The sequence below is a fragment of the Mesitornis unicolor genome, unplaced genomic scaffold (genome assembly GCF_000695765.1).
Source record: "Mesitornis unicolor isolate BGI_N332 unplaced genomic scaffold, ASM69576v1 scaffold13851, whole genome shotgun sequence".
NCBI lineage: Eukaryota > Metazoa > Chordata > Aves > Mesitornithiformes > Mesitornithidae > Mesitornis > Mesitornis unicolor.
Genome location: NW_010163270.1, coordinates 61851 through 71826, shown reverse-complemented (window position 1 = coordinate 71826; position 9976 = coordinate 61851). Strand labels below are relative to the sequence as shown.

General features: G+C 44.9%; 1 protein-coding gene across 2 annotated transcripts in view; it reads left to right on the top strand.

The window, feature by feature from the left end:
* The window catches only part of STAG1 (stromal antigen 1), a 118446-nt gene that overhangs the window by 52849 nt on the left and 55621 nt on the right, over window positions 1-9976 (top strand). For both annotated transcript variants that reach the window (XM_010193915.1, XM_010193914.1), the window contains exons 5-7: window positions 2401-2477; window positions 4198-4402; window positions 6267-6418. In XM_010193915.1, the coding sequence (XP_010192217.1) occupies window positions 2401-2477; window positions 4198-4402; window positions 6267-6418 (434 nt within the window). The remainder of the gene's footprint in view (window positions 1-2400; window positions 2478-4197; window positions 4403-6266; window positions 6419-9976) is intronic.

The window sequence follows — 9976 nt, the reverse complement described above, 5'->3', positions numbered from 1 at the left end:
CTGCAGAGTGATCACCAGGAATCCTGAGGTGCCCAGGAGATGCTGTCTCAGGTCTGGTCATGAGAGGTGAAAAGCCTTTCCATGATTTGGGGAAGCTGCTGGTGGTCATTAGTCCTGCGCTTGCAGCCTCTCCCCTTGGCCCGTGTCTGTGACACAGCGTGTACAGTTTGTTGTGTGATGGTCACACAGAGCGGGTGTGCATCCAGTACAAGCCATCAGCCTGCTTTGAGCACTGCCACGGCATCTGCAAAGCTGTTTCATTGAAGAAGTGGTGCTTTTAGCGTCGCCTCCTGAAACAAATTCCTGGAGAGAGGTTGCTCAAGGAAAGATTCCCATTGTCTGGGAAGTACGGTGCAGGAGGTCATTTCAGGAGCAGCAATATCTGAGCCACCAAGTGACAGTGAGCACAGCGTAATTGCATTCTGTATCCTTGGGGAAAAGAGACACGGAGAACCACAACAGCGTTACACACAGTTGAAGGGAGGTTGGGACTGAGTGAAGTGCATTAACAAGGAGTTTTAGTTCTGGTATGTTTACTTTGTCTGACAGAGTAACATGGTCATGTATTAAATGGAAGCTATTTGGGGTTATTAACAAAAGTCTTACGTAGATAAGAATAAAATTCGCATCAGGGCTATAAGAAATAACAAAGGTTATAGGTTGTGTTTTCAATGAGCGTTCTGTTAGCAATGAGAGGAGCGACAGAGGGACAGAAAGAGGCATTAGTGCCATGAGGTGAGTTTCTGTGAATAGTGTATATTCCTCATTCCCCCCTCTTCCATTCTTCCTCATTCCACTTTTCCTCTGTGAAACTGTGTCACTTGTTCCATGCAAAACCTGCAGTGCTGGGGAGACGTTAAGATAGAGTTCACACATCATTTCAAGGCTGATAAAGCAGGTTTTCAGCTGTCACATGGCAGTATTCTCTTGGGTTCCTGGTTTTATACAAATACGTTGTATTGCTAATTGTTTATTAATAATATGGAAATGTGCACAAACTTAAGCTGTCACTGGTAGAACCAAGGCTGGCAGCGTTGCTCAGTATGAAGTAGATAACAAGTCAGTATTATTTCATGAAGAAGCAAAACTAATTCAAGAAACGAATACTGAAGTTGCATTGTAAAGCAGTACCCCTCCTGAGACACAGGGGACTGGTGTGCTCTAACTGTGCTTGCCTGTTTTGAAATGGGTATGTTTCTAATGGTTGTTTTTCCAAATACTGAAATTAAAACATTCTCCTAATCTTTAGTGTACTTAACTGATCTTCATTTGTCCTTTGTACAGAGCCTAACACTATCAGCTGTTAAGCTGCTTCTGTCATTGTTTGAATTTTTGGAGCCGCAGTGGATCATTAATCCAATTGAACTTCTTGCAAAAGCAGGGAGTCTTACTTTGTAATGTTAATGACACTGGAGGGGTTTGTGGCTCTGCGGTTTGCTCGGTTTTTCTGCATTTCTTCCATTCACAAAAGCAGATTGAGAAGTGGCAGGAAAAAGATCATGGATTAGCAAAAAACCAGTTCTCTATGTTGGCTTGTGTTCTGTGGTTGGATATTTAGACAAAGTCTAGTTGCAAAGGCAATAATGTGCAAATAATACCATACAATAATGTACAAATAATATACAAATATTTGATTCATTCATACTGACTGATCTGAGGATCGAGTCGCAAGCATTTTCATTTGTTGCTGTTGTGTTGTTCTGTTTTCAGTGTTGGTAGCTTGTTCAACTGACAGTGAAAAGTTCATCCTATTGACTTCGTTGTTCGGGTATCGGAGCAGTGGTATGGTCCGGATGAAGGGATAACTCAGATGTGGTTCCTGCTCCTGCTGCTGAGCAGGCTCATGTGTTGGTTTTGGGGAGCCTTGCTGACAGCAGCGCTGTGGGATGTGATGGTGCTGGCTCTGCTCTGCGGGTGCACAGAGCTGTGCCCGAATCAGTGAGCTGTGCTGGTGCTGAGCTGAGCAGCGTGGAAACCACCCCAGTGTCTGCAGACAGCGTGATGTGTCTGCAGCCCGGTGAGCCAGCGGAGCCAGCGGAGAATGGCTCGCGGTGGCTGTGGAGCTGAAAGATGGTCCTGATTTTATTTTGCACACAAAATGAAGAACACTTGACGACCACAGACACGGCACGAGCCCTACATTGCTGTCACTCCTGTATCACACTTGCTCAGCTTTAAAGAGTAAAAAGATAGAAAGTTTTACTGACTCCTGGTCTGATAGCACTTTAAGGACAGAGGATCATTTTTATTACCCACTTCATCAGGAGACTCTTGTTCAATGCGTTCCTGTTATTATTGCATTATATGCTCTTTCATAGGTATTATTGAGAAAAGCATTGATATTTTGACACAACAAAAATGGCTTGGATTAATTTGTTCTGTTCCTTCATTACATTACAGGTACTGTAAGAATTGAAATGTTCAGGAACATGCAAAACGCAGAAATCATAAGGAAAATGACAGAAGAATTTGATGAGGTATGGCATACAAATAGGTCTTTAAACATTCTGGAATATACTACAGTATACTCTTGTTTTAAATTAAAACTGGGATGGACAAGAAACAGTGGATAAGCAATGTCTCGGTGTGAGAATTATCATTGACGAGCAAAGCAGCGATTTAAACTGTTGGAGGAGGAATAACAAGGCAGCGTGAGCTTTAGGAAAGAGTAATGGAAAGCCAAGAAGTAATACAAGAAAAGGCAGTTACAGTGCTCATCTTGAGAAGTCAGCTCTGGATTGAGAAGGTACTGACAGGTCTGCGGATGGTCGGGTTTAAGTGTGCTGTCACACAGCCTGGAGCGAGCTCACATGGGTGGTGGTAGAGCCTGCCCAGATCTGACTCTGCAGGAGCTGGCTTGGGTCCGTGCTAACCCTGCTCTGGATCCGTGTAGACCCTCATCCATCTTTGTCTGGCTTTAGGGATGCCCTGGGTATCAGCAGGGGTGGTAAGAGGAGGCAGCAGGAAGAGCTGTAGGAGGTTTTCTCATCCCCTGAAGTCAGTGGTGGTCTGGGCTCTGGAGTTCACCTCCTGAGCTGCCATCGTACAACAGAGGACTGGGTTCCTCAGGCAGGGCTGCAGGCTCAGCGTTTGCAGCGTTCTGCTCTGTTTGCTGGGCTTTGTTTGGTGTTTTGTTCAGTTGACGTGGCAATTGAAATCAAATAGTGATGTGAAAATTACCATTTAGGAGCAGTGTTACAGAAAGAAATGTTCTTTCAAAAGATCTGAGTGTTTTGTTTGCAACAAACGGTATTACAATTCAGATTTGGGGTATCTTCTGTCAAAATAAACAGGGTATTCACTCAGGGCCTTTTTGTACAGGTGAGATAGGGCACAGTGAGTAAAATGTAGGAGTACAACGATGAATAAAGGTATCAATTTGTGCTGCTTTCTAGCTGAAATAGTTCTGCTTTTTAAAGCATCTCCTGACCAAAGTTAGTAAAATTAACAGTGACTTTTTGCTGGTGTAATTTGAGAACAGAGTTGGCTGCTGTCGTCAGTGCAGCCCCGTTGTACCAAACTATGGCCAAGGCACTGTCCAAAAGCCGGAGGTTGGTTTTGCCCAAGGGAGGTTGTCCCACAGTTGGCAGAAGGAAGCGTTCCTCAAAAAACCCTTTTCAAAAACAGCCAGTTATTTTCTCAAAGGAGAAAAACCCCTCTCTTCCCTATGCACATACAAGCAACATTTAAAAATCTAAAAAGGGCAGTATTGACTTTCTGGTGAGATCGCAGTTGTAAGCTTAAGTAAAGCAAAGTTTGTGGGCAGGGATATCCACTCGATCAGAATATTAACATCCAGTTACGTGGGGATGGAGAGTGGCACAGACCTTCAGTCACAAGAGCCTTTCTGTAGCTTTTGACCTTAAACACTTGGAAAAGTTCCTTTATCATCCCTTTCTGCCACTTCCTGTCCCAGGACACAAGGAAAACAATTGAATCTCGATGCCTGTTTTGGGCTGTACAGAGCTAATACTGTAGGTCTAGAACAGTTACAGTGTAGTCTTTGGAAGAGAGGTTTATGCCAACGGGCTGTTTTGTTTATTGAAGACTCACATGTTGGGTTTATTCGTTATTCTCCATTGACTTGAAGGGAAAAGGGTAGTGTTCAGCTTACAAACTTAGACCACGATGGCTCCTACAGCATCCAGATAAATGAAACGGGGAGACGTTCAATGTTTTCATGTTCTTGCTCTGCAGGACAGTGGTGATTATCCACTCACCATGCCCGGGCCACAGTGGAAGAAGTTTCGGTCCAACTTCTGCGAGTTCATTGGGGTGCTCATTCGGCAGTGTCAGTACAGCATCATTTACGACGAGTACATGATGGACACGGTGATCTCGCTGCTGACCGGGCTGTCGGATTCCCAGGTCCGGGCCTTCAGGCACACCAGTACCTTAGCTGGTGAGTACGGTGACCAGAGCTGCTGCTGTTTAGCCTCTGTGAGAGTTACTCCTGGTTTTGATTGAGGTGGAATTTGGTCAGCGCTGAGAACTCTGGAAAGCCTGATCAAATGCACGTACTGTATATGGTATAACTGTACTTAAAATACAGGGTCTTGTCTGGAAAGGAGTATACTGAGGCATTTAACCGTAGAGATTCCCGTCATACTCAGGGGTCTCCAGTGAGGTGGTGTGCTTGTGTCTTGTATTTTGCTATTATTTGTTCATTTGTTGTATAGAGTGTCTTCATAGTTTTCTATTTTGGACTACAAATTTATTCTCAATGAGGGTCAAGAAAATTGTATTGTCAAAAAGTATCAGTGCCCTGAAAAGTGAAACCTGTGCCTTCACTCTAGAGAAGCGTCAAGTTTGGGAGCACTGGATTCCTTTCCAGCTGATCCTGACTTCAGTTCTGGTGATTCTGGTTTGGCATTTGCTCAGGTTGTGGTGGATGGTTTCACAGGAGAGGTGGTGGAGTGAGGGGTGCACTCTGGTCTCTTTGATTGATGACATCCGTGTGTGATGAACAGAGGAAGACTTGATTTAAAGACAGGGACCAGCACCGTACATCAGAGGCCTGTGTGCTGTGTGGAAGAAATCATTGCAATGGATTATGTGGCTAGAAACTTGCAGCAGGGATCAGCAAATCCTGAAGCCACTGTTCATCACAAGTAGCTGTGGGTATTTAAGCCACTGCTGGCTTCTTGCTTTAGATACCCGTGTATCCAGCACTTACATTAGAAAGAGGAGCCGCCAAAGATCTCCAGCATTTTCCAGTGCTAATAGGTGCCATGTATTCATTTAACAAGCTCCAGAGCTTTGTTTTGATTCTGCAGACTTCCTCCAGGCTGGGTTTTGCACATTTAATGATGTTGCTGTCCTGCAGAGCAGAGGTCAGCGTGATGCCGTCGTGCTCGGAAGTGATCAGGTTTATGAAAATCTGCCTTTAGAACCTCATTTATTCTTGAAGGAGTGTTTTTGAGGTCTTTTTTTTTCAGTTTTCCTCTGTGCTGGCCAGTTTGAATGAGAAATAATTCACTACAGCAAGAAGTACGTGTTGGTGCTTCTGGAGTTACCAGCTTTGAGCAATAGGAGATAGGAGTTCCCACAGGAGCAGCTTCACTTCTCCATTTGTATGGTTGCTTTTCCACCTTGAAAACAACGCTGCCTGTTTAAGCCAGAGAAGATGTGACCAGCTGTTACATTATTTTGCTGTTTTTTCAGTACTGTAAAACATAATACACCCCATAACCACACAGGACGTGGGAAACACCCTTGCTTATGTTTTTGCAAACATCAGTTAAGACTGAAGAACATACACGAACAGCAGTGTATCCAGCGTGTGTGAAATGCATGTGAAAGGGTACCTGAAGTTGTAATGGTGTTTCTGTACAACTGCACGCTTGGCTTTACAGCAGTGTCAGACTTCCCTTCAGAGAAACAGTGCTGTGGTCCCTTGTGCATGGGATAATCCTCAACAGCTATTGCTTAAGAGTTACCCTTGGTATGGAGGCATCTGTGATGATACTCAATAGAGAAATGCACGTACACGGATGCTGCAGATTCACACACTTGTTCCCTGACCTCATGCACTCAAAATTTGGATAATGTTCTGGAGTCGGTGGCAAGGAGCATTTCCTGGAGCTCAGTGTGGTGTATATGCTCTCTTTTCTGATCTGTAGAGTGTTGCTGGGGTGGGAAGTGCCTTTCCAGCTGGCTTTGTGTCAGGGCCCATGGTTATTTTCTGTGAGTGTGGGTCTGCTGAGGCAGTATTTGTTAACTCTGACCACAGCTAAACAGTCACGTTCTGTCCTCTGCCTTTGCAGCTATGAAGCTTATGACTGCTCTTGTGAACGTTGCCTTAAACCTGAGCATTCATCAGGATAATACACAGAGGCAGTACGAAGCTGAGAGAAACAAAATGATTGGCAAAAGAGCTAATGAGAGATTGGAGCTGCTGCTTCAGAAGAGAAAAGAGGCAAGTGAAAAGATGATTTATTTCTCCTGGTTCGTGTGCGTTCCCTCCAACAAAGCCCGGGGTGGTTTCTGACTCAAGTGCTGCAGAGGGAAACAAGAGATGAGATCTGCAGTGGTGTTTGTGTGACCTCGAGCACATTACTTGGGCTAAAATCTTTTTGAATCTGGTGTGAACACGTTCGGTAGAGTTTGTGTGCTGTTCTGCACACACAGGATCATTTCTGTTCTCAGGGCTGTGTGTATGACCAGGCAGGAACAGAAATAGTCTCGAGTTGTAAGTGACTATTTTAGTTCTGCCTTTTTAGAAGGTTTTGAAATCGGGATCGTGTGTAGTCCCTGTGCACTGCCTGTTGTTCCCTTTGATCACTGCAGTCGTTACACAGTGTCTCATTAGTACTTCCTTTTGTAGCTGCTAACGCTGCAGTGGGGCTATAGCACCTGAGCTCAGGGAGAAGCAGCTGGGGAGACATTAAAGTGGCTTTTAGTCTGGCGTTAGGTGAGCAAAGTCATGAGAAGGTGTCTGTAATCATCCCTAAATAAAGTATTACATCCCAGGAAATTAAGTCTTAGAGTTGTACTTAGAAGAAATTTAAAGATGACAAGTAGAAAATTAATACACATATATTAATACATATACAGCCAAGCAACCGTAATCTGTAAAGGTGCCTCCACCACTGCTTTACTCTGTGGCAAATCAAGGATGTCTGGGTGCTTTACCCGTATGCACCTTGGATTCTTTTAGGTGTAACTTTGACTCGGAATTGCTTGGCTTTATAGTCTGGGGATAGTTACAGTTCTGTATTTTTATTTTACCCCTACAATCCGTAACACAATTTTATTTGGCTTTCATCATTCTTAAAAATCATGCGTTAAGTTACAAAGCAAGAACAGTCTCTCCTGCCCAAACTGCAAGGGAAACGTATTAAATATTAAATTCAATGTCAGCCTTAAAGCACTTTAAAAAGCAGAATTGGTTTCTCCAGATAGCTGGAGTTTCTGTTCCAGGTTTGTCGATTGTTGCTTTGAGTTTCCAGAGAAGGACACAGTCCCTAATGACCCTGGTTTGGTATCTGTGTGTCTCTGGACATCCTCTGTGCCCCTTCCTCCAGCTGTTCCTGTCGATGCCTTGTGGCCATGCAGTGTCCGGCTGCTCTGGGGAGACTGCAGCAACACCCAGGCTGTGAAACGCAGAAAGGGGAGTGACTCTGGCAAACCTTACCTGTCCATAGGCGTGTTCAGTGTGTCTCATGTCACTGCTCACTCAACTCATCAGGATGTGATCAGGAGCAGGCCAGAGAGGAGCGGTGGTGATTGAGGATGGCCTCAGATCTGTGGGGTTAAGCACAGCAGAGCGCCCCGTATAGAAGAGATTTATGAGGATTAGCCCACATCGTGGCTCTGTGTGAGGATTCCTGACACCATGCTGTTTATGTCCCGTGGTTAAACATGCTGCATTTACAGTAGGATTCTGTGCTGGCACTTCCTTAGTTGATTCTTTTGATGCAGTGCCATCCTAATAAAGCCTCGTAGGGACACAGACCCCCGTGTTGTGATCCTCATGAAGTTGTACAGGGACAGTTCACAAGCTCAGTGTGGCAAATGAATCTGGAGTGGAAGAGATGGAGCACTCTACCTGAAGGGTTTCATTCTCCTGCATACCCAATGCAAGAGCAGCGTGTGAAGCTCTGTTCTCGTCAATGGGATTTCCAACTGAGCTGGCTGATTTGTATAATGATCTGCCACAAAACAGAGGCAGTTGTGTTGTAGTTGCTGCCAGCAGTAATTCAGATTTTGTGTTTGTCATTCGTAGCTTTCTGAGCTTCTCAAAGTGCTCGCAGGGTCAAGAGGAGAACGTTTCCCTTATTTTGACTCAGGTTTAAGAGGAGCGGGTTAAATCACTTTTGCATTGGTAGGAGCAGGAATCCCGAGACACAAATGCTCTCTCAAGATGCCTGAAGTGAAGCACTCCAGTTCAAGTGCATGATCTGGGAAAGCTGAAAGTTTAAAAACCATTTAAAGTTTTGGGGAAAATTCATAATTGTCAAAGAATTGCTAATTCATTACTGAAACTAAGATGTGTTTGGGAATTGCATCTTTTAAACGTTAGCATACAAAAGAAAAAGGGATCTCATGTGGACCTATTGAGTGCCTGGTTCTCCTCACCCAGCTCTGCCCCAGCCCCTGAATTCCCATGTTGTTGGTTATATGGCTGATAACTTACCAAGGTTAGCGCAAGCTGTCAGCTCCCTGTAGAAAAAGCAGAAAAAAGAGGGAAGACGCCGTCCGTGCTGTCCCCTCGTCTGTGCCCCTCAGTCCTGTACCGTGCTGCTCATCCAGAGAGATGTCTAAGCAGGCTTTTTTCATGTGTCTTCACCTTCTCATGGCTCAGGGTTCAGTCTCTCACACCTCTCATCTCTGATGTGTTTTTATATTGACAATTCATACCCAGAGTTCTCCGGGAGCTTCCCCTTCCCCTTCGAGGCCTCATTCATTTTTCAGGAGGTTTCCTGAGGCTCCTTGGTTCGTTCCCATCCTCATTTACTCCACGGTCTGTGCTGGGCTGTTCCTAGCCCCGTGTTTCTGAGGGTGTTTGCCTGCCTGCAGCCTGTGAGTTCAGCCAACAGAAGGGGGGTTAGGAATCCACGCTCCCGTTCGGGTTCTGTGTTCTTGATCAGGCATTCAGTCTGTGCACAGCGGGGTTGAGCTGATGCTGAGAACGCTGCTGCTCCCAGGAGCCGTGTTAAATCTGCTGCTTTTGTGTGCCAGCCCTTGGGTGCACACAGCTGGTGTGCGCCCAGCTTTCCCCTTTGCACATGATCCCTTTTACTGTGGAATGAATTTCCTTATTCAAGGAGAGTCAAGAACTCCCAGTGCCTCAGTTTCCCCGTGTGCAAAACAGCAGCAGCGCCTCCTTACATTTTAGGAAACTGGGAGGCTTCATATACTGAGTTTTGCAGCTACTTTGTGTCTTATCTGGAGGGTACTGTAGGAATATTTATAGAAATGGCTTTTAAACCAGAAACCCTCAGGTGAAAGTGTTCATGAGCTTGTGCTGTGTGGGAAGTCAAAACAGCCCATCAGAGTTTTGCCTCAGGCTCTGAGATGTTTCACCTGGTAAATCCATACGTCTGTAATTACACGGGTTTCTATTTTATGCACACGTGCGTTCTGTACTAGCAAGGCTCTGTTGTGGTTTTCTTACTGACATTTGGAACAGTTTCCGTTGCCACATGTTGTGGTATCCTGCTTTGACGTGAAGAAACACCTTGATGGAAGAACGATGGCTCTGCGTGCAGAAGCAGTTCTGCTCCAAAAGCTGAGTGTATAAAACTGGCATAACCTTATTAATAAAGCTGCATTTTGGTGTAATTAAGTCATCCTTATTTAGTGTAGTACAAAAGCTGGCAGTGTGAGAATCCTTGAATTGATTCCAAGATGTTCCTTTAGGAAGTGTTAACATCCTCACTGACACAAAGTGGGCTTTCCATAGCACTTACCAAGTGTGCTGGTACTACACGGGAAATACGAAGGGGTTTTTAAATGCTCTCCTTTATAGAAA